This window comes from Nomascus leucogenys, chromosome 17 (genome assembly GCF_006542625.1).
Source record: "Nomascus leucogenys isolate Asia chromosome 17, Asia_NLE_v1, whole genome shotgun sequence".
In the NCBI taxonomy this organism is placed as follows: domain Eukaryota; kingdom Metazoa; phylum Chordata; class Mammalia; order Primates; family Hylobatidae; genus Nomascus; species Nomascus leucogenys.
Genome location: NC_044397.1, coordinates 90,978,688 through 91,002,636, shown reverse-complemented (window position 1 = coordinate 91,002,636; position 23,949 = coordinate 90,978,688). Strand labels below are relative to the sequence as shown.

The 23,949-nt window shown below is 51.5% G+C and overlaps 2 protein-coding genes across 2 annotated transcripts in view; both read right to left on the bottom strand.

Annotated features, from left to right (window-relative positions):
- Nucleotides 1-666: 666 nt before the first annotated feature.
- TICAM1 (toll like receptor adaptor molecule 1) lies at nt 667-14,267 on the bottom strand. The gene is made up of 2 exons (XM_030797461.1): nt 14,147-14,267; nt 667-3,254 (listed from the first exon to the last, which is right to left on the bottom strand). Exon 2 carries the CDS (start codon nt 3,116-3,118, stop codon nt 986-988), a length of 2,133 nt encoding a protein of 710 aa, XP_030653321.1. The 5' UTR covers nt 3,119-3,254; nt 14,147-14,267; the 3' UTR covers nt 667-985.
- A 6,333-nt stretch (nt 14,268-20,600) lies between these two features.
- Nucleotides 20,601-23,949, bottom strand: part of PLIN3 (perilipin 3) — a 30,404-nt gene continuing 27,055 nt past the window's right edge. Inside the window, exon 8 of the mRNA XM_030797460.1 lies at nt 20,601-21,802. Within this exon, the coding sequence (XP_030653320.1) occupies nt 21,461-21,802 (342 nt within the window). The 3' untranslated portion in view covers nt 20,601-21,460. The remainder of the gene's footprint in view (nt 21,803-23,949) is intronic.

Here is a 23,949-nt window from a genome sequence, read left to right as displayed (position 1 = left end):
TTGGGGGCATCAAGGCAGACCCCAAAGAGAAAGGAAGGGCTGCAGCAAAAACTGCTAAATGTCCCGCAATGGCATTCATTCAAATTCATTCATTCGTTCATTCACTCATCCATTCATTCACTCACTCATTCATTCATTCACTCATCCATTCACTCATTCATTCACTCACTCCCTCGTTCATTCATTCACTCATTCGTTCATTCACTCACTCGCTCACTCATTCATTCATTCATTCATAGCTCACTGCAGCCTTCGCCTCCTGGGCTCAAGCAATCCTCCCACTTCAGCCCCCTGAGTACTTGGGACTACAGGTATGCACCACCACGCCCAGCTAACTTTTGTATTTTTGAAGAGACCGGGTCTCACCATGTTGCCCAGGCTGCACCCTCCCCGCCCTCAACAATATCTCTTCCCTCCACCTTTCCTGGTATTAGAACCCAGACTCGGGAGGCACATGGCCGTTCAGAAAGGACTACATCTCCCAGCGTTCCTTGCGGCAGGAGCAGGGTCATGTGATTATTTTCTGGCCAATGGGATGAGGGCAAAGGCCGGTCTACGCCCTCCAAGAAGAGGCGTGAACTTCCCGCTTCCGGTTCCTTTTGCGGGAGCAGGAGCCACGTGTTTTACAACAAATAGCCAGGCAGGTGTCCCAGAGGACAATGGCGCTGCGGAAGCATTCAATAAATATTTATTATAATTAAAAGACCGTAGCAATACCCTCACCACCGAGACCCCTCACCCAGAAATAGAGAGATTGGAATTGTAAACACCGTATCCAGTTCTGACCACCCTGAAAGCCAGGGCATCATCGTGCCCGTTTTGTCCTAAATGAAGGGCTCCCAGGCAATGTCCTGAAAGTGGCAGATGACCCCATCTCCCACTGTCCACAGGGCACGGGGCAGACCGGGGTGGTCTATGGGGTCCCGCCCAAAGCCGATGCCTGGGTCCAGGGGTGTTCCCCAGGTGGTCAAGCAAGGACATGCGGTCATTCTGCCTCCTGCGTCTTGTCCTCGGGCGCCTGGGACCCTCTCTGGTTCCACATATGGTTGTTCAGCCCCAGCTGTACCATCTGTGCATGGTGGATAATGAGGGGTTGCAGTCCTGGGCTCTGAGGGGGTGCAGGTGAGGCCGTAGGGAAGTCTGGGGACTGCGGGAAGGGCAGTGACTGTGGGAAGGCTGCTGGCTGTGGGGAGGGCGGTGGGGGGGTGCCAGCCTGCCACGCGTGCAGGGGTGGCGGCTGCGGGCACCCCGGCCAAGTGGGAAAGGGTGGCGGGGCTCCCAGGGGCACCTGGCCCCCAAAGGGCATTCGAGCCCCAAAGGGCGCCCCAGTCCCAAATGACATGTGGCTCCCAAAAGCCACCTGGAGCTGCTCTATCTGTGCCTGGTAGGACAAGTAGCTCTGGAGGTAGGCCGAGTAGGCTGCGTTCAGTGCCGCCGCCTGCATCCGCTCACCGTCCAGGTGTTGGCTCTGTTCCCTCAGGGCTCGGGTGTCCTGTTCCTTCCTCCACATGGCCTTTCGGGCCTGAAGCCTGTGGGGCTTGAAGGTGTTGGCCACCTTCCTGGCGAAGATCTGGGAGTGTTCGTCCAGCCGCACCAGCCCGGAGAGCAGGCTGGCCGTGTCGGAGCTGAGCTGGGCCGGGGAGCTCTCCAGGGGCAGGAAGGGGATGACACAGTCTGGCGACCCCTGTCGCGTGAGGTTGCTCATCATGGCTTGGTTCACCTGGTGCAGGCTCAGGCGACAGTCGAAGTTGGAGGTGAGAAGTAGGATGATGAAAGCTGAGTGGTCTATGGCGTCCTGCAGGCAGCTCAGCTCCCCGCGCCCCGGCACCTGGAAATCCTCGCAGAAGGTAGCCCCGTCGGGCACGCCAAGGGCCTCCAGCTTCTCCCGGACCCGCAGGGCGATGTGTTCGTCCGCCCTGGCGTGGAGGATCACAAAGTTATAGAATTTCTGTTCCGATGACGATTCCAGGGAGGAAGGGAACAGTGGAGAGGGGGTCAGGTGAGCTGAACAAGGGACTGATGAAGGTGGAGGAGGAGGAGGGGATGTTTCTGGGGTGGTGGGAGTAGGTGGGCATGGCTTGGTATTTGGAGAGGTGGTATCTTCTACAGAAAGTTGGAGAGGCGTCTGGTCTTTGACAGAGCAGGGGTTTTTGACTGGCTCCAAAATAGGCAAGGGGAGAGACTGGGGGCCTGCAGACCCCTCGGTGCACTCCACCGGGTAGTTGGTGCTGGTTTCTGGAGCTGTGGGGGTATCAGGGAGGCCAGTGGAGGTTGCATCTGGGGCCACTTCGGGAAGCCCAGGAGGTGGGCTGCTTGGCAGCTCTGGGGCACTGGCAATCTCCCCCGATGGCGGCCAGCTCATCTCCTCAGGCTCCTGGCAGCCACCGGGGACAGGCTCGGGCACCAAGCTGGCCTGGGGGTCGTCACAGAGCCTGCTGGGCCCATGTGGGCTGCGGTGCAGGCTGAGAAAGGGCATGGTGGGGGACTGGCTGATTTCCAAGTGGCTGGCCAGGGAGGCGGGGCTGCCAGTGGATCGCAGGGAGCACCCTTGGCTCCAGTCTGAAACACCGTCAATGGGGCGTGGGAGGCTCCTGGTCCCAGAGGGCAAAGCCGAGGATGGTGGGAGGCAGCCCAGATTGGACTGGAGCGTCCGGATGCTCCCTGGATCCCCAGCAATGTCCCACCCACACCGGTTTCGGGCCTCATCCTGAAGTTCCCCCAGCCGGTGGTCGGCCCTGGAGCTGAGGGTGCGGAGGGCTTCCTGGTAGGCCACGTCCCGCAGCGAGGCCGGGCACAGCCTCTCCTCAGCCAGCAGGTGGTACAAGCGGGCCACAGCCCAGGACACATCTGGGGGCTCCTCTTGGTCCTCGGTGCTGTCCACCCCAGCCCACTGGCGGGCCACCAGCCGGGCCACCGCATCAGCCTTCAATGCCTCTAGAGAGATCCTGGCCTCAGTTTCCTGGCCCAGCTTCAGGAGAACCATGGCATGCAGGAGGTCCTGCCCCTGGCAGCCTGGGCGTGGGGTCTTCAGTTTGTGCTTCAGATACAAGAGCTTGTCCTGGCCTGCTGCACCTAGAATGTCGAAGGCGCTAGGAAGTGATGGGCCCGTGCAGGCCATGGGAACAGGTGGGTGCAGCCTCCGGCAGCAGAAGCTGGGGGTGGTGAAGGCATGTTCCACACTGCCCGCCTTCTGCACACCCGGCGTCCCCTACCCATTCACTGTGCCAGGTTCTGCAGGAGCTGCCCAAACAGATCTGTAGGAAACAGGAGAAGCGAACACACTTACCCCCAAGAAAGGTCAGCACGGGAAGGCGGCCCACACACCCCTGCCTGCTTTCCCCGCCTGCCACCCAGACCTAGCCAGGTGACCTTCGGCAACACCTCGCCTCCTTCAACTTCCAACTTCCATTTCTTGTCTGCAAAATGCTATGAGGCCAGTGTGGTGGCGCAGGCTTGTGATCTCAGCACTTTGGGAGGCTGAAGCAGGAGGATCACTTAAGCCCAGGACTTCAAGACAAGCCTGGGCAACATAGCCAGACTCCGTCTCCACTAAAAATTTAAAAATTAGCTGGGCTGGGTGAGGGGGCTTACGCCTGTAATCCCAGCAATTTTGGAGGCCGAGGCGGGGGATCACCTGAGGTCAGGAGTTCGAGACCAGCCTGGCCAACATGGTGAAACCCCGTTTCTACTAAAAATACAAAGAATTAGCCAGGCATGGTGGTGCACTCTTGTAATCCCAGCTACTCGGGAAACTGAGGCAGGAGAATCGCTTGAACACAGGAGGTGGTGGCTGCAGTGAGCCAAGATCATGCCACTGCACTCCAGCCTGGGCAGCAGAGTGAAACTCCGGCTCAAAAAGCAAAAAAAGTAGCCGGGCGTGGTGGCAAGTGCCTGTTGTTCCAGCTACTCCGGAGGCTGAGGTGGGAAGATCGCTTAAGCCCAGGAGGTTGAGGCTGCAGTGAGCTATGATGGTGCCACTGCACTCCAGCCTGGGCAACAGAGCGAGACCCAGTCTCGAAAAAAAAAATGCTATAGTCTGAGACTTACCTGGTGTTACCTGAGAGGTAAACACTATTACACTATTTTCCCCATTTACAGATGAAGAAAGTGAGACACACAGAGGTGATGTCACTTGCCCAAAGTCACACTATCAGTGGATGGCAGAGGACAGATTTCAACCCAGGCAGTCTGGCTGTGGAGGCTGGCGCCTAATGGCATACACTTACAGACTTGTTTTGGGGAATTGAGTTGTATTAACACAGAGATACTTCTGAGCTTGACGACTGAAAGCCAGTAGGTGCTCAATACGTGCTTGCTAAATAAAGTAGTCAGCCTCGGCTGGGCACAGCGGCTCACACCTGTAATCCCAGCATTTTGGGAGCCCGAGGAGGGTGGCTCACCTGAGGTCAGGAGTTCAAGACCAGCCTGGCCAACATGGTGAAACCCCATCTCTACTAAAAATACAAAAAATTTAGCTGGGTGTGGTGGTCTGCGCCTGTAGTCCCAGCTACTCAGGAGGCTGAGGCGGGAGAATCGCTTGAATCTGGGAGGCAGAGGTTGCAGTGAGCAAGGATCGCACCATTGCACTCCAGCCTGGGCAACGAGCGAAACCGCGTCTCAATAAATAAATAAATAAATAATCAGCCTTCTAGATGGTCCTCGAGGACCCAACATCCTGGTATTTGCAGTCTTGAGCAGTCCCTCCAACACTGTCCCAGGGTTGGACTATGAGATTAACAGAATATGGCAAGGGAGCCAGCCGCCACATCCGCTCATTTTTCATGAGAAGCCAGAGATCTAGAGTTTTAGAAATCTGCTCATTCTTCTCGGGATGACAATCAATTCCAATATTTTAAAGAGACCTTGTGAGTTTAAAAAAAAGTTTGGGCCGGGCGCAGTGGCTCACGCCTGTAATCCCAGCACTTTGGGAGGCTGAGATGGGCAAATCATGAGATCAGGAAGTTGAGACCAACCTGGCCAATATGGTGAAACCCCGTCTCTACTAAAAATACAAAAAATTAGCCAGGCATGGTGGCAGGTGCCTGTAATCCCAGCTACTCAGGAGGCTGAGGTAGGAAAATCGCTTGAACCCGGGAGGCGGAGGTTGCAGTGAGCCGAGACTGTGCCATTGCACTCCAGCCTTGGCGACAGGGTGAGACTCCATCTAAAAAAAAAAAAAAAAATTTGGAGCCAGGTCTGGTGGCGTATGCCTGTGTCCCAGCTACTCGGGAGGCTAAGGCAGGAGGATTGCTTGAGCCAAGGAAGTAGAGGCTGCAGGGAAGGATATATACATAGCATTCATTCATTCATTCATTTAAGAAGTAATTTTTTGGCCTGGCGCGGTGGCTCATGCCTGTAATCCCAGCGCTTTGGGAGGCTGAGGCAGGTGGATCACAAGGTCAGGAGTTCAAGACCAGCCTGGCCAACATGGTGAAACCCTGTCTCTACTAAAAAAACAAAAAAAACAAAAAAAACAAAACTTAGCTGGGTGTGGTGGCGTGTGCCTATAATCCCAGCTACTTGGGAGGCTGAGGCAGGAGAATCGTTTGAACCTGGGAGGTGGAGGTTGCAGTGAGCCGAGATCATGCCACTGCACTCCAGCCTGGGCAAAAGAACAAGACTCCATCAAAAAACAAAAAACAAACAAACAAAAAGAAGTAATTTTTAGCCAGGTGCGGTGGCTCGTGCTGCTAATCCTAGCACTTTGGGAAGCCAAGGCGGACAGATCACTTGAGGTCATGAGTTCAAGACCAGCCTGGTTAACACGGTGAAACTCCCATCTCTAATAAAAAAAAAAACAAAACAGCAACAAAAAAATTGCGGGACATGGTGTCGGGCACCTGTACTCCCAGCTACTCGGGAGGCTGAGGCAGGAGAATCACTTGAACCCAGGAGGCGGAGGTTGCAGTGAGCCGAGATTGCGCCAGTGCATTCCAGCCTGGATGACAGAGCGAAACTCCATCTCAAAAAAAAAAAAAAAGTAGTAATTTTTTTCAGTATCTGCCATGTATTGGGTACTAGTGAATATACCAGTACGCAGACAAGGAAAAACAGCAATGGACTCTTCCCTGGTGCAACTGACTGTCTAATGGTATGTTAGTTATATGTAATATATAAGCATCACATATATTACATACGACAATATAACGGACATGTGTGGATACACACACACACTTACATGCAACCACCTATTTGAGGACTTACTACATGCTATATTGTGCTCCCCTCTGTTCTTTAAACTGGGCACAGTCCTGCCTCAGGACCTTTGCACTGGCTGCTCCCTCTATCACTGTTACCCCCCAGGTATCCCTATGGCTCACTGCCTTACCCTCCTTCATGTTTTTGGTCAAGCCTGTCCTGATCCCACTGTGCAGATCTCCCTTTGACAGGGGCCACAAAAGATGGCCCACCATTTGTTTTTGTTTTTGTTTTTGTTTTTTCTTTTTTGAGACGGAGTCTCACTCACTCTTGCTGCCCAGGCTGCAGTACAATGGCACGATCTCGGCTCACCGCAACCTCTGCCTCCTGGGTTCAAGCGATTCTTCTGCCTCATCCTCCCAAGTAGCTGGGATTACAGGCATGCACCACCATGCCTGGTTAATTTTGTATTTTTAGTAGAGACGGGGTTTCTCCATGTTGGTCAGGCTGGTCTCGAACTCCCAACCTCAGGTGATCCGCCCATCTCGGCCTCCCAAGTGCTGGGATTACAGGCATGAGGCACCCCACCTGGCTTTTTTTTTTTGAGACAGAGTTTCACTCTTGTTGCCCAGGCTGGAGTGCAATGGTGCAATTTCAGCTCACTGCAACCTCTGCCTTCCAGGTTCAAGCAATTCTGCTTCAGCCTCCCGAGTAGCTGGGATTACAGGCATGCGCCAGCACGCCTGGCTAATTTTGTACTTTTTGTAGAGACAGGGTTTCTCCGTGTTGGCCAGGCTGGTCTTGAACTCCCGACCTCAGGTGATCCGCCTGCCTCTGCCTCCCAAAGTGCTGGGATTACAAGCGTGAGCCACCGTGCCAGCCAATTGTTTTTTATTTTTGTCTTGTTTCGAGACAGAGTCTCGCTCTGTCGCCCAGGCTGCAGTGCAGTGGCGCGATCTTGGCTCACTGCAACCTCCATCTCCTGGGTTCAAGCGATTCTCCCGCTTCAGCCTCCTGAGTAGCTGGGACCACAGGCGCCCACCACCACGCCCGGCTAATTTTTGTACTTTTTATCGAGACGGGGTTTCACCATATTGGCCAGGCTGGCCTCGAACTCCTGACCTTGTGTGATCCGCCCACCTTGGCCTCCCAAAGGGCTGGGATTACAGGTGTGAGCCACTACACCCAGCCAATTGCTTTTATAAATAAAGTTTTATTGCAACACAGACATCCTCACTCACTTACATATCATCCATGGCTGCTTTCCCACTAGAGTGATGGAATAGCTACAACAGAGACCGTGTAGTCTACAAAGTGGAAAATATTCACTCTCTGACCCTTGACAGAAAAAGTCTGTAGACACCTGGGTTATGAGACAGGCATGTGATTTTTTTATTTTCCATTCCACAGGGGGGCAAACGTGACTGAGATCATACAGCTAGTGACTGATAGAGCAGCCATTTGATGCCAACGTTTGTAACTATAACACCAAGTGCCTTTTAATTATTATGGGGCATGACTGGCTATTATGGGTTCAATCGTGTCTCTCCCCAAAATCATATCTTGAAGTGCCAACCTCCAGTAGCTCAGAATGTGACTAATTAAAAGGCCTATTTTTGGTTTGTATTTGGCTTTGGTGTTTTTGTTTGTTTGTTTGTTTTTGATGTTGAAAGTATTTTTATTTGGCCGGGCGTGACGGCTCATGCCTGTAATCCCAGCACTTTGGGAGGTGGAGGTGAGCTGATCACTTGAGATCAAGAGCTCGAGACCAGCCTGGCCAACATGGTGAAATCCCATCTCCACTAGATATACAAAAATTACCCAGGCGTGGCCAGGCGCGGTGGCTCACGCCTGTAATCCCAGCACTTTGGGGGGCCGAGGTGGGCAGATCACCTAAGGTCAGGAGTTTGAGACCAGCCTGGCTAACATGGTGAAACTCCATCTCTACTAAAAATGCAAAAATTAGCCGGGCGTGATGGTGGGCACCTGTAGTCCCAGCTACTTGGGAGGCTGAGGCAAGAGAATAGCGTGAACCCGGGAGGTGGAGCTTGTATTGAGCCAAGATAGTGCCACTGCACTCCAGCCTGGGTGAGAGAGCAAGACTCAGTCTTAAAAAAAAAAAAAATTAGCCAGGCATGGTGGCACACGCCTGAAATCCCAGCTACTCAGGAGGCTGAGGTGGGAGGATTGGTTGAGCCTGGGAGGTGGAGGCTGCAGCAAGCAAGCTAAGATCTCACCACTGCACTCCAGCCTGGGCAACAGAGCGAGAACCCCCATCAAAAAAGGAAAAGGCGGGGGGCATTTAGATACAGACACATAACTGCACAGAAGGAAGATGATGTGAGGAGACCCAGGGAGAAGGCAGCCGTCTGCAAGCTAAGGAGAGTCCTCAGAAGGAACCAACCCTACGACACCTCGATCTTGGACTTCCAGCCTCCATAACTGTGAGAGAATAAATTTCTGTTCCTTAAGCCATCCGGTCTGGGGCACTTTATTACCACAGCCACAGCAGCTAATACACTGCATGTACTCGCAGTCTAGACCAGCCTAAACACTCTCTGTCTGTGTTGTCCAGGATGGCAGTCCCCAGCTACCTGTGTCTACTGGGCACCTGAAATGTGGCTGTGGTAGTGAAGACACACTCAATTTTAATTTTTTTTTTTTTTTGAGACGGAGTCTCGCACTGTCGCCTGGGCTGGAGTGCAGTGGCGCAATCTCGGCTCACTGCAAGCTCCACCTCCTGGGTTCACGCCATTCTCCTGCCTCAGCCTCCCGAGTAGCTGGGACTACAGGCGCCTGCCACCATGCCCGGCTAAATTTTTGTATTTTTAGTAGAGACAGGGTTTCACCGTGTTAGCCAGGATGGTCTCGAACTCCTCACCTTGTGATCCGCCTGCCTCGGCCTCCCTCGGCAACAGAGTGAGATGCCGTTTCAAAAACAACAAAATTAAAAAGGTATGGAAGATGCCTCATTCATAATGGAACATTATATTGGAATATGTTGGGTAATATTGAGTTAAAATATATTATTAAATGCATTTACATATTGGATTAAGAAAATGCATTATTAGGAGATATATATATATATATTTTTTGAGATGGAGTCTTGCTCCATTTTCCAGGCTAGAGTGCAATGGCATGATCTCGACTCCCTGCAACCTCTGCCTCCCAGGTTCAAGCGATTCTCTTGCCTCAGCCTTCCGGGTAGCTGGGACTACAGGCATCCGCCATCATACCTGGGTAATTTTTGTATTTCTAGTAGAGACAGGGTTTCTCCATGTTGGCTAAGCTGGTCTCGAACTCCTGACCTCAAGTGATCTGCCAGCCTTGGCCTCCCAAAGTGCTGGGATTACAGGCGTGAGCCACTGTTCGCGGCTGCTTCATGTTATATTTCTGTTGGACAGCACAGTTTTAGACATCTCCACTACAGTCTAGTAATATTGGAGTATGGCCCATTTTCGACACAAGGAAACAGAGGCACAGAGAAGTTGAGTAAGTAGTCCAGAGTCACACAGCTTATAAGGGATACAGCTGGATTGGAACCCAGGCTGTCTGGTTGTAGAACCCACTGAGCTTTTTGGCTCCTTTTAATATTTCCAGATTTAACACAGACTCCAGCTTATGTGGACCTGGTTATGGGGCCTGAGAAGCAGCCTCAGCTAGTTTTAATTAAACTAATGTTCATGAAATAAGCATATGGCCTAAGTACTCCTCTAGAGAAGTGGAGGATAAAAGGTTTTTCCTAATAATCTTAGGAAATAATAATAATAATAAAATAGTGCAGGCACAATCAGACAATAAGAAAAAGGCCAGATGCCCAGCTTCTATCTCTGTTGTAAGCTCTACATAAAATGGGATAAAAATGAAAATGGGCCGGGCGCGGTGACTCATACCTGTAATCCCAGCACTTTGGGAGGCCGAGGCGGGTGGATCACGAGGTCAGGAGATCAAGACCATGCTGGCTAACACGGTGAAACCCCATCTCTACTAAAAATACAAAAAATTAGCCAGGCGTGGTGGCGGGCACCTGTACTCCCAGCTACTCGGGAGGCTGAGGCAGGAGAATGGCGGGAACCTGGGAGGCGGAGTTTGCAGTGAGCCGAGTTGGCGCCACTGCACTCCAGCCTGGGTGACAGAGTGAGACTCTATCTCGAAAAAAAAAAAAGATCCTATATTCAGGTGGGACCACAAGTCGGCCAAAACTTTTTGAAATGATCAAGACAACTACTTGGAATATGGTCCAATACCCCCACCCCCTGTTAAGTTCGATGATCCACGAATCAACTGCTCTTTCCACCTCCCAGTGGTTCCTGGGAACGGTTGTGTGTATAACTTACAAAGCAAAAAGCAAACATACATTGGCACGTACTCTCCAATTTTTAGCTGATAAGAGGGCATAGATGATAAAGTGTGGAGAAAGGTCGTGCTGGGACAGGGTAGCAGTGGGGCTGGGCGTCATGCTGAAAATTCATTGAGTTTAACACTTAGAATTCACACTCTTTTTTTTTTTTTTTTTTTTTTTGAGACGGAGTCTCAGTCTGTCTCCCGGGCTGGAGTGCAGTGGCGCGATCTCAGCTCACTGCAAGCTCCACCTCCTGGGTTCCCGCCATTCTCCTGCCTCAGCCTCCCGTGTTGTTGTTTTTTGACAGGATCTTGCTCTGTTACCCAGGCTGGAGTGCAGTGGTGTGATCATAGCTCACTGCAGCCTCAACCTCCTGGGATCAAGAAGTGATCCTCTCACTCAGCCTCCCGAGTAGCTGGGACTGCAGGCACAGGCCACCATGCCCAGCTAATTATTAATGTTTTATAGGGACGGGGTCTGGAATTCCTGGGCCCAAGTGATCCTCCCACCTTGGCCTCCCAAAGTGCTGGGATTACAGGTATGAGCCACTGCACCCAGCCTATATGTCAGTAAAATATATATACATATATATATATTTTTTAGATGGAGTCCCACTTTGTCGCCCAGGCTGGAGTGCAGTGGTGTGATCTAGGCTCACTACAGCCTCCGCATCCTGGGCTCAAGTGATTCTTGTGCCTCAACCTCCTGAGTAGCTGGGATTACAGAAGCCTGCCACTACGCCCAGCTAATTTTGTTTTTTTTTTTTGAGACCGAGTCTCCCTCTGTCGCCAGGCTGGAGTGCAGTGGCATGATCTTGGCTCACTGCAACCTCCACCTCCTGGGTTCAAGCAATTCTCCTGCCTCGGCCTCCCGAGTAGCTGGGACTACAGGTGCACGCCACCATGCCCAGGTAATTTTTGTATTTTTAGTAGGGATGGGGTTTCACCATGTTGGCCAGGATGGTCTCGATGTCTTGATCTCGTGATCCGCCTGCCTTGGCCTCCGAAATTCTAGGATTACACGCGTTAGCTACCGCGCCTGGCTAATTTTTGTAATTTTAGTAGAGACGGGGTTTCAGGCTGTTCCCAGGCTGGTCTCGAACTCCTGACCTCAATCGATCCACCTGCCTTGGCCTCCCAGAGTGCTGGGATTCCAGGCATGAGCCACTGTGTCCCGCCTGTATAGGACTCTTAAAGTAGTGCCTGGCACACGCGTGCCCCACGAACATTAGCATGCAAGAGTGAAACCTCCTTGCAAGAAGGACTCAGGGGAGTTTTGCAGAAAACGCTACAAAGCCAGCCAGACTTAGAATCATCAAGGCAGGAGACCTCCACCTGCATGCCTGGCAAATCTCTAAAATCACGTGATCTTTCTTCTCATTCTCTCTGTCCACGGGCCTGAACTCAACTCTATTTCAGTGACTGTTCCAGCTTCCCCCGCCCGCCTCCCCTGCCCACTGCCACCTCCACCTTCTCGAGACCCAGCAAGTTTCATTTCTTACTGTCCATGGCTGGGACAAAGTCCACTCCCCACTCTGAAAAGCAGGCGCCTGGCGGGATAAAAACACCCACGGGGTAGGGGGGTTCTGGCTCTGCCACCTGCTGGCTTGTGTGGTCTGTTTCTCAGCCTCAGCTTCCTCATTTATGACACCCACATGAACTGGTACTTAGGATGAATGGGAGTCTGTTTTGAAGCTTTGATGTGAAAATATGGTTAAAAACTTTAGATCAGTGCCCAGCAAGGAGCAAGAGCTTGATATAATAATATTAGTGTGACAATAAATATTGGCAGACTTTTTCTCTTCCTCTTCAAAAAATTTTTTGATTTTTAATTTCATTTCTTTTTTTTTTTTTTTTTTTTTTTGACACAGAGTCTTGCTCTATCGCCCAGGCTGGAGTGCAGTGGTGCGGTCTCGGCTCACTGCAACCTCCGCCTTTTGGGTTCAAGCGATTCTCTTGCCTCATCCTCCTGAGTGGCTGGGATTACAGGCACGCACCACCACACCTGGCTAATTTTTGTATTTTTAGTTAGAGACAGGGGTTCGCCATGTTGGCCAGGCTGGTCTCAAACTCCTGACCTCAGGTGATCTGCCTGGGATTACAGGCGTGAGCCACCGTGCCCCGCCCCCATTTCATTTTTTTTAGAGACAGGGTCTCACTCTGTCACCCAGGCTGGAATGCAGTAGTGGGATCACGGCTCACTGCAGCCTTGAACTCCTGGGCTCAAGCAAGCCTCCCACCTCAGCCTCCCGAGTAGCTGGGACTACAGGTGTGCGGCACCACACCTGGCTAATTTTTGTATTTTTGGTAGAGACAGGGTCTCACCCATGTTACCCAGACTCCTGCGCTCAAGCAATCCTCCTGCCTCAGCCTCCCAAAGTGTTGGGATTACAGGCATAAACCACTGCACCCGGCTAACTTTCTTTTTGAATTTTTTTTGTAGAGATGAGTCTCACTATGGTGCCCAGGCTTGTCTTGAACTCCTGGGCCCAAGTGATCCTCCCACCTCGTCCTTCTTAAATGTTTTAACCACCTCTCCCACTCTCCCTCCCACACCCTCATGCAGTCTTTCATGCATCGAATATGCATTTATTGAGCACCTACTAGGTCCAGGAACTGTTCAAAGTGCCACTGCATATCAAGGCGGGCACATCCGCCCTCACAGAGCTCCCAGTGTGGTTCAGGGAGACCAACAGTAAGCGAGAAAATAACCCAAGATCATTTCAGAGAATGAAAAGTAACGTGAAAGCCATGAGCTGGGGGCTGTTTTGCTCTGAGAGACTGGCTGGGAAGGGGCTACAGGGGACAACGGTGGTCAAGGGAGGCCTTTGCGGACAGGAGGTGACGCTGAGCTGAGACCTAAAGGAGCTGAGGGAGGAGGCTGGGTGGAGATCAGGGAGGAAAGCTTCCGGAAGGTGAAGCCACCTGCCCCAAAGGCCCTGGGGCAAGACTGCGCCTGGCGAGCTGGAGGAACAGTGAGGAAGCCCATGTGGCTGGATAACCATTAGGAGCAGGAGAAAGGAAGAAGGTGTGCGGTGGTACAGGGTGTGAGGTTGGGATCCTGGGTGTCAGGGAAGAATTCGGGGTGTCAAGGAGGAATTTGGGATGTTGGGGAGGGATCCTGGGTGTCAGGGAGAAATCTGGGATATTGGGAAGGGATCCTGGGTGTTGGGGAAGAATCCAGGGTGTCAGAGAGGGATCCTGGGTGTCACAGAGGAATTCGGGGTGTCAGGGAGGGATCTTGGGTGTCAGGGAGAAATTCAGGGCATTGAGAGAAATATGGGGTGTCAGGTAGGGAGCTTGGGTGTCAGGAATTTGGGGTGAGAAGGAATACGGGGTTTCGGGTAGGAATCCTGGGTGTTGGGGAGGAATCTGGGGTGTCTGGGAGGAATCTGGGGTTTGGGGGAGGGGTCAGGCTGTCGGGGAGGAAGCCAGGGTGCTGGGGAGGATCCCGACAGTGGGGGAGGATCTGGGCCACCAGCGAGGGGAGCTGGAGGTGGAGGGGAACGTCGACCTCCCAACGCGCGGTGCCAGGCCCCCCCACCGGGGCCCTAAGAGGGAGGCCAGGTGGCCTGGAGTCCTGGCGAGCGGCGCCGGCGCAGGGCCATCCCCCACACCCTCGACACCTTCTCCAGCTCAGGCCCATCCTCGCCCCTTCCCCACCTACCAGGGATCCGGGGCTGCCGGCTGCGCCACTGGGTCCTGGGGGCTGGGGCTTCTGCGGAGTTGCCCGAGGACCGTAGCGGGCTGAGTGCGCTGGCTCCACCCCGCGGCCCGCGCCCTGGGAAGGAAGCGCGCCGCCCCTTCCGCGTCCCGGGTGAATGTGGGACGTGAGGTCACGGTTTCGGAGTCCTGCCCCGCAGCACCGGGAAAGTCCCCGGGGCGCCCCGCACCCACGCGCTTTCTCCCCAGCCCTTGCTGTCACGCTCAGCAAGCGTGAGCACCTACTGTGTGCAGGGGGCCAGAAGAACTCGCATCTGCCCTCGGGGAGGCCACAGTCATCTGGGCTGGGGTCCCAGATGAGAAAGTAATCACAACTGTAAAGTGGGATCAACTCCGTTAGCGATAGGTGCTTTCCAGGAAATAAATGTAGCAGCTGTTTTTATTTTATTTCTATTGTTTTATTATTTTTTTCTTTTCTTTTTTTTTTTTTTTTTTTTTTTTTTTCCGAGACAGAGTTTCGCTCTTGCTGCCCAGGCTGGAGTGCAATGGCGCGATCTCAGCTCACTGCAACCTCTGCCTTCTGAGTTCAAGTGATTCTCCTGCCTCAGCTTCCTGACTAGCTGGGATTACAGGCATGTGCCACCACGCCTGGCTAATTTTGTATTTTTAGTAGAGACGGGGTTTCTCCACGTTGGTCAGGGTGGTCTCGAACTCCCGACTTCAGGTAATCCACCTGCCTCGGCCTTCCAAAGTGCTGGGATTACAGGCGTGAGCCACGTGCCCGGCCTAATTTTATTATTACAATAATTATTATTATTTGAAACGCGGTCTCCCTATATTGCCCAGGCTGCTGTCAAACTTCCAGGCTCAAGCAATCCTCCCGCCTTGGCCTCTCAAAGTGCTGGGATTACAGGTGTGAGCCACTGCACCTAGCTTATAATATTATTTTTAACACCACATTAGATAAGATCTAATAATCACAGTGATTTTGCAGTGGTGACAAGTGTCAGATGTGTTTCCTGTTGCAATGCAATCTGAAAGTATCTGTGGCTTTTATTAGGGACAAAGGGACAAAGTCCCAGGTCCTGCGGCTGTCTTCATTAATAATTGAGGAAATGGTAATTATCAGTTAGAGTCAGTGAAAATAAAGATGTGAATTTTTTTTTTTCTCCCATCAGAGTTCACAGAGACCCTGAACACCCCTAAGAGGCTCAGGGACCCCAGGCTGAAGTTCGCCTAAAAGTTCTTCTGGGGAGATAGCAATGGAAGTTATGTTGATGTCAAATCCCCCACAGTTCCCCTTATTGAGTACTTCTCTCCAGTGAGGGAGAAATTTTATTGAACACTGACTGTGTTCCAGGAATCTCTAGGCTCTGGGAATACAGTAGCCAGGAAGACAGAAATGGTCTTACCCTTCAGGGTCTTCAGGGCTGGTGGGGGAGAGAACATTAAACACATCCGCCCGGCCTCTCTATCTCCCACCCCAATATTACCAATTCCAGGAGTGTCTAATAGGTGCTTGTCCCCATGCAAAACTGTGCCCAGACTTTTTTTTTTTTTTTTTTGAGACAGAGTCTTGCTCAGTCACCAGGCTGGAGTGCAGTGGCACAATCTCGGCTCACTGCAACCTCAGCCTCCCGGGTTCAAGCGATCCTCCTGCCTCAGCCTCCCGAGTAGCTGGGAATACAGGTGCATGCCCCCATGCCCAGCTAATTTTTGTACTTTTAGTAAAGATGGAGTTTCACCATGTTGGCAAGGATGGTCTCGATCTCTTAACCTTGTGATCCACCCGCCTCACCCTCCCAAAGTGCTGGGATTACAGGCGTGAGCCACTGCACCCGGCCTTTTTTTGTTTTTTCTTAAGAGATGGGATTTCACTCTGTCACGCAGGCCGGAGTGCAGTGGAGCCATTGTAGCTCAAAGCGACCTCCAATTCTGGGCCTCAAGTGATCCTCCTGCCTGAGCCTCCCAAGTAGCTGAGACTACGGGCACGCAACACTGTGTTGAATTATTTTTTACATTTTTCTTTTAGAGACAGGGTCTCACTATGTTACCCAGACTGGTCCCCGACTCCTAGCTTTAAGAGATTGTCCCAATTTGGCCTCCCAAAGTGGTGGGATTACAGACGTGAATCACCGTGACTGGGCTTTGGTGGTCATCTGATCAATGTCTTTTTTTTTTTTTTTTTTGAGACAGGGTCTCAGTCTGCCACCCAGGCTGGAATGTAGTGGTGTGATCACTAATCACTGTAGCCTTGACCTCCTGGTCTCAAGTGATCCTCCCCCCTCAGCCTCCCAAGTAGCTGGGACTGCAGGTGCATGCCACCATGCCTGGCTAATATAATTTTTTTTTTTCTTTTGTAGAGATGATGTCTTTCTATGTTGACCAGGCTGGTTTCAAACTCCTGACCTCAAGCAATCCTCCTGCCTTGGCTTCCCAAGGTGTTGGAATTACAGGCATGAGTCACCATGCCTGGCTTGATCAATGTCTTAAAACAACCTTTTCTCCATCAAAATGGGTTTGATGGTTCCCATTTTACAGATGAGAAAACTGAAGCTCAGAGAAGGTGATGGCTGAAGCATTGAGACTTCCAGGGCTGCAGATGGGTGAATTTGGCCACTTGCAGAGAGGTGCAGTTGCCCCCTCTCTTCTTCAGTGAAAGAAACAGGCCAGGTGCGGTGGCTCATGCCTGTAATCCTAGCACTTTGGGAGGCTGAGGCGGGAGGATTGCTTGAGCCCAGGCGTTCAAGGCTAGCCCTGGCAACACAGTGAGATCCCATCTCTACAAAAATTAAAAATAAGGAAAAAATGAGGGCTGGGAGCAGTGGCTCACGCCTGTAATCCCAGCACTTTGGGAGGCCAAGGCGGGTGGATCACGAGGTCAGGAGATCAAGACCATCCTGGCTAACACGGTGAAACCCCGTCTCTACTAAAAATACAAAAAAATTAGCCGGGCATGGTGGTGGGCACCTGTAGTCCCAGCTACTCAGAAGGCTGAGGCAGGAGAATGGCATGAACCCGGGACGGGGAGCTTGCAGTGAGCCGAGATCGCACCACTGAACTCCAGCCTGGGCAACAGAGCGAGACTCTGTCTCAAAAAAAAAAAAAAAAAAAGAAAGAAAAGAAAAGAAAAAATGAGGCGTGGCGGCACGTGCCTGTAGTCCGAGCTACTTGGGAGGCTGAGATGGGAGGACCACGGGAGTCCAAGAAGTTAAGACTGTAGTGAGCTATGATCATGCCACTGCACTCCAGCCTGGGCAACAAAGAGAAACCCTATCTCAAAGAAAAAATAAAAAATAAAAAAAGAAAGATAATATTCCAGTAAAAGTCCAAGTTTTTTTCTACTTTCCTTCTCCACCACCTCCCCTAGAAGCCTCCACCCACAAGCCCATCCATTCTGTTTTCCACTTTTTTTTTGTTGTTTTTGGAGACAGAGTCTCGCTCTGTCACCCAGGCTGGAGTGCAGTGGCACGATCTTGGCTCACTGCAACCTCCACCTCCTGGGTTCAAGCGATTCTCCTACTTCAGCCTCCTGAATAGCTGGGATTACAGCTGTGTGCCACTACGCCCAGCTAATTTTTGTATTTTTAGTAGAGATGGGGTTTCACCGTGTTGGCCAGGCTGGTCTCGAACTCCTGGCCTCAAGTGATCTGCCTGCCTCGGCCTCCCAAAGTGCTGGGATTACAGGCGTGAGCCACCATGCCTGGCCTCTGTTTTCCACTTCTGCACACATATCCACAGATCCGGGATCATGATACTGAATATTCTTTGATCTGATTTTCCTTTTTAATTCGCATAGGACAGAGTTCAGCAAACTGTTTTTTGTAAAGGACCAGACAATAAATACTTTCGGCTGGGCGTGGTGGTTCACGCCTGTAATCCCAGCACTCTGAGAGGCCGAGGCGGGCGGATCACGATGTCAGGAGATCGAGACCATCCTAACATGGTGAAACCCCGTCTCTACTAAAAATACAAAAAATTAGCTGGGCGTGGTGGCGGGCACCTGAAGTCCCAGTTACTCAGGAGGCTGAGGCAGGAGAATGGTGTGAACCTGGGAGGTGGGGCTTGCAGTGAGCTGAGATTGCGCACTGCACTCCAGCCTGGGCAACGGAGCGAGACTCTGTCTCAAAATAATAATAATAAATTTACTGTATTCCATTGTCAATACATTTTTGACACTTTTGCAAGTCAACATATGTATCATGTATGATATTCCAAAACAGGCACTGCTACCTTAAAATGTGGTAGTTATGAGCACCGTGGAGAGAACTTGACTCTTTGAGTCCGAATTCTCTTTTTTTTTTTTTTTTTTGAGACAGAGTCTCGCTCTGTTGCCCAGGCTGGAGTGCAGTGGCGTGATCTTGGTTCGCTGCAACCTCTGCGTCCCGGGCTAAGTGATTCTTGTGCCTCAGACTCCCGAGTAGCTGGGATTACAGGTGTGTGCCACCACACCCAGCTAATTTTTGTATTTTTAATAGAGAGGGGCTTTCACCATGTTGGCCAGGCTGGTCTTGAACTCCTGACCTCAAGTGACCTGCCTGCCTTGGCCTCCCAAAGTGCTGAGATTACAGGCGTGAGGCACCATGCCTGGCCTGAGTTCAAATTACTACTCAGCTATTAGTAGCTGAGGTGGGGCTGAGGGTGAGCTCTCTGGATTACACCTCATTTTCCCTGGAGATAATAGCATCTATCTGATGGGATTGGGAAAAAGATCGGGTGAGAGCCAGATGCAGTGACTCTCACCTGTAATCCCAGTGCTTTGGGAGGTTGAGTGGGAGGTGGCTTGAGCCCAGGAGTTTGAGACCAGCCTAGGCAACATAGCAAGACCCACATCTGTGTGTGTGTGTGTGTGTGTATAAAATTTAGCTGAGTGTGAGGGTGCACGCCTGTAGTTCCCAGATACTCAAGAGGATGAGGTGGGGCCCGGTGTGGTGGCTCACACCTGTAACCTCAGCACTTTGGGAGGCTGAGGTGGGCAGATCACTTGAGGTCAGGAATTCGAGACCAGCCTGGCTAACATGGTGAAACCCCGTCTCTACTAAAAATACAAAATTACATCCTGGCTAACACGGTGAAACCCTGTCTCTACTAAAAATACAAAAAATTAGCTGGTCATAGTGGCGGGCGCCTGTAGTCCCAGCTACTCGGGAGGCTGAGGCAGGAGAATGGCATGAGCCCAGGAGGTGGAGCTTGCAGTGAGCTGAGATCGCAGCACTGCACTCCAGCCTGGGTGACAGAGCGAGACTCCATCTCAAAAAAAAAAAAAAAAATATTAGCCAGGCGTGGTGGTGCACGCCTGTAATCCCAGCTACTCGGGAGGCTGAAGTGGGAAAACCACTGGAACCTGGGAGGTGGAGGTTGCAGTGAGCTGAGAGAGCACCACTGCGCACCAGCCTGGGTGACAGAGTACAACTCTGTCTCAAAAAAGACGAGAAAAAAAAAAAGGCTGGCACAGTGGCTTACGCCTGTAATCCAGCACTTTGGGAGGCTGAGGCGGGCAGATCACTTGAGGTCAGGAGTTCAAAGCCAGCCTGGCCAATATGGCAAAACCCCGTCTCTAGTAAAATTCAAAAATTAGCCGGGCATGGTGGTGCACGCACCAGTAATCCCTTGATGTGGCTGTTGGTTATAGGGAGTGGATTCCTATGTAGCATTCATTGAACTGTCCATTTAAGATTCATATGCTTGGGTGCATATGAATTCAACTTTAATACAGATTAACAAAGAGAAAGTAACATGTGGTTGGTGACGGGGAAAATGAACCCTCTCGTGGACTTAGGGTGGGAGTGAAAAGACTGACAATGATTTGGCCAACAGTCTAGCAGTATTTAGTAAGACTGAGAATGTATCTTTCCCATGTCCCTGGGAGAATTCCCTGAAGTTCCCCTTCTCTGTAGCTACCGCAGAGAAACACTGTAGATTGTCACCTGGATTTTTTTCTGAGATGGTATCTTGCTCTGTTGCCCAGGCTGGAGTGCAGTAGTGCGATCTTGGCTCACTGCAGTCTCAAATTCCTGGGCTCAAGTGACCCTCCCACCTTACCATGCCTGGCTAATTTAAAAAAAAAAAAATTTTGTAGAGATGGGGTCTTGCTATGTTGCCCAGGCCAGTCTCAAACTCCTGGCCCCAAGCGATCCTCCCACCTCGGCCTCCCAAAGTGCTGGGATTACAGGTGTGAGCCACTGTGCCAGGCCTGCTAGTGTCTTGATCTTGGACTTCCCTGCCTCCAGAACTGTGAGAAACCAATTTCTGTTGCTCATAAATTACTCAGCCTGGCCAGGCACTTTGGGAGGACATGGCGGGAGGATCGCTTGAGCTCAGGAGTTCAAGATCAGCCTGGGCAACATAGCAAGACCCTATCTCTACAAAATAAATAAATGAATAAATAAATTACCCTGCCTAAGATAGTTCTGTTCTAGCAACAGAGACAGATGAAGACACACACACGTACACACATGGCCTGTATGCAGTTGTGGGTGAAGTTTATTAAGGCAATACTGAATACCAGAGCATTTCAACAAGGCTTACCAGACAGGCCCCAGCACCTTTCTACTCTACAATGAGGCTCAGAAGCTCAGTGTTCCACCCCATCCCCAGGAGGCCCACTTAGGCCAGAAATCCCAAGTCCCTTAGCTACAGGCTGCTATCCAGGGACGTCGGTGTAAACGAAGTGGGATATGAACTACGTCCCTGATTTTTTTTTTTTTTTTTTTTTTTTTTGAGACTAAGTCTCACTCTTGTCCCCTAGGCTGGAGTGCAATGGCGCGATCTTGGCTCACTGCAACCTCCACCTCTCGGGTTCAACAGATTCTCTTGCCTCAGCCTCCTAACTGGCATTACAGGCGCCTGCCACCACGCCTGGCTCATTTTTTTTTTGTATTTTTAGTAGAGACGGGGTTTCACCATGTTGGCCTGGCTGGTCTCGAACACCTGACCTCAGGTGATCCACCCGCCTCGGCCTCCCAGAGTGCTGGGATTACAGGTGTGAGCCACCATGCCCGGCCTATATTCCTGATTTTTAACAAGGAAAAAAAAAAAATCTGCGGGGGAGAACTTTCCTGAAAAATATTTTTTCTGGACATCTCTCTCTACTGACTGATAGGGTGAGGCTCAGAACAGGCTTCTTCCAAGCTCGGAGAGGCTGAGAGATGGGTCAACTGGGTGATGCCCGTTTTGAGAGCCTTAGCTTCCCAAGCGGACAGCACAGAAGAGCTGGGAGTAGTGGCTAGAAAATCAGTTTGAAATGAGCCGTGCGTTGAGGGACTCTGGAGCACAGCTGCTGCACAGAGACAGGGCCTGCTGAGTCCTCTCCTCTCCCCTACTTCTCCTCTGGGGCTTTCTCAGTGATCCCAGGGGCAAAGGGTCCCACGAGCCACGTGACAGGTGTGTTCTGGGCCACGTATTCCACCATGTGGTCCAGGGCCTCGCGGGCGCTGGCGACGCGCTCGCGGCTCTGGGCCAGGATGCTGCTGGACAGGTCCTGGAAGGAGTGGATGCTGGAAAAGGTGGCCTGGAGGTCTTCCACCTGGCGGCGGGCCTGCTGCACCTGGTCTTTCACATTGGTGGGGAGGCCCTGAATGCTGGACCCCAGGGAGGTACAGGTGGCCTGCAGTTGCTGGGCAATGTCCCGGAACATGGTAAGCGCCCGGGACTCGACCTGCTGAGAAGGGAGATGAGGACACCAATCAGGACCATTTGTTGCAGGAAAGGCGGTTGGAGCTGAAGCCAGGGAAAGAGGGGAAGAGGGGTTCTACCACTGACCTTGGGGAAAACACTTTCCATAGGCGAAACTTTTTTTTTTTTTTTTTTTTGAGACAGAGTCTCACTCTCTCGCCCAGGCAGGACTGCAGTGGTGTGATCTCGGCTTACTGCAAGCTCCGCCTCCCAGGTTCACGCCATTCTCCTGCCTCAGCCTCCCAAGTAGCTGGAACTACAGGTGCCTGCCACCATGCCCAGCTAATTTTTTGTATTTTAGTAGAGACGGGGTTTCACCATGTTAGCCAGGATGGTCTCAATCTCCTGACCTCGTGATCCGCCCGCCTCGGCCTCCCAAAGTGCTGGGATTACAGGCATGAGCCACTGAGCTCGGCCTTTTTATTTTATTTTTTTCTTGAGACGGAGTCTTGCTCTGTCGCCCAGGCTGGAGTGCAGTGGCGCGATCTCGACTCACTGGAAGCTCCGCCTCCCAGGTTCACGCCATTCTCCTGCCTCAGCCTCCCGAGTAGCTGGGACTGCAGGCGCCCGCCACCACACCAGGCTAATTTTTTGTATTTTTAGTGGAGACAGGGTTTCACCGTGTTTTCCAGGATGGTCTTGATCTCCTGACCTCATGATCCGCCTGCCTTGGCCTCCCAAAGTGCCGGGATTACAGGTGTGAGCCACCGTACCTGGCCCTTTTTTTTTTTTTTTTTTTTTTGAGATAGAGTCTTGCTCTGTTGCCCAGACTGGAATGCAGTGGCATGACTTTGGCTCACTGCAACCTCTGCCTCCCGGGTTCAAGTGATTCTCCTACCTGAGCCTCCCGAATAGCTGGGACTACAGGTGCATGCCACCACACCCAGCTAACTTTTGCATTTTTAGTACAGATGGGGTTTCACCATGTTGGTGAGGCTGGTCTTGAACTGTAACTCAAGTGATTGACCCTCCTCAGCCTCCCAAGGTACTGAGATTACAGGCATGAACCACCACGCCCAGACTCTTTTCTTTTAATTAGAAAGAGGATCTCACTTTGTCACCCAGGCTGGAGTGCAGTGGTGTGATCATAGCTTACTACAGCCTGTAACTCCTCAGCTCAAGTTATCCTCTCATTTCAGCCTCCTGAATAACTGGGACTACAGGCACTCACTACCATGCCCAGCAACATTATTTAAATTTTCTGTAGAGCCAGGATCTCACTAAATTGCCCAGGTCTTAAACTCCTGGGCCCAAGTGATCTGCCCACTTCAGCCTCCCAAAATGCTGGAATTACAGGCACGAGCCACTGCATTTGGCCACTAGTCAAATTTTTTAAAAGGCATAGACAAATCACCAAAGAAGATATAGGGAGAGCCCATGAAAAGCTGTTTGACATTATAAGTCATTGAGGAAATGCAAATCAAAGCCATAAGGAGGCCTGGCATGGTGGCTCATGCACTTTGGGTAATCCCAGCACTTTGGGAGGCCAAGGCGTGTGGATCACCGAGGTCAGGAGTTCAGCCTGATCAACATGGCGAAACCCCCATTTCTACTAAAGATACAAAATTAGCTGGGTGTGGTAGCAGGTGCCTGTAATCCCAGTTACACAGGAGGCTGAGGCAGAAGAATTGCTTGAACCCAGAAGGCGGAGGTTGCAGTGAGCCAAGATCATGCCATTGCACTCCAGCCTGGGCAACAGAGCGAGACTCCGTCTCAAAAACAAAAAAACAAACAAACAAAAAGACAAAAAAAACCCCACAAGGTATCAGATGATAGCCACTGTCAGTCAAGAGGCGGAGAAACTGGAAGCCTCACGTATTGCTGGTGGTATAGTTACTCTGGAAAACAGTTTAGTGGTTCCTCAAAATGTTAAACCATAGAATTATCACACGACTCAGCAATTCTAGTTGTGGGTGTATGCACAAGAGAAACGGAAACATACGTCCACACACAAAGACATGCACATAGGGGCATAGCAAAAAGTAGAAATGCCTCAAGCGTCCTTCGGTTGATAAATGGGTGAACAGAATGTGATCCATCCATACAACAGAATATGACTCAGCCATGGAAAGTCATGGGGGCCGGGCGCGGTGGCTCACGCCTGTAATCCCAGCACTTTGGGAGGCAGAGGTG

What these genes read in the sequence shown, in the direction of transcription:
- TICAM1 (XM_030797461.1), bottom strand. Translation starts at nt 3,118, where the DNA reads ATGGCCTGCACGGGCCCATCACTTCCTAGCGCCTTCGACATTCTAGGT.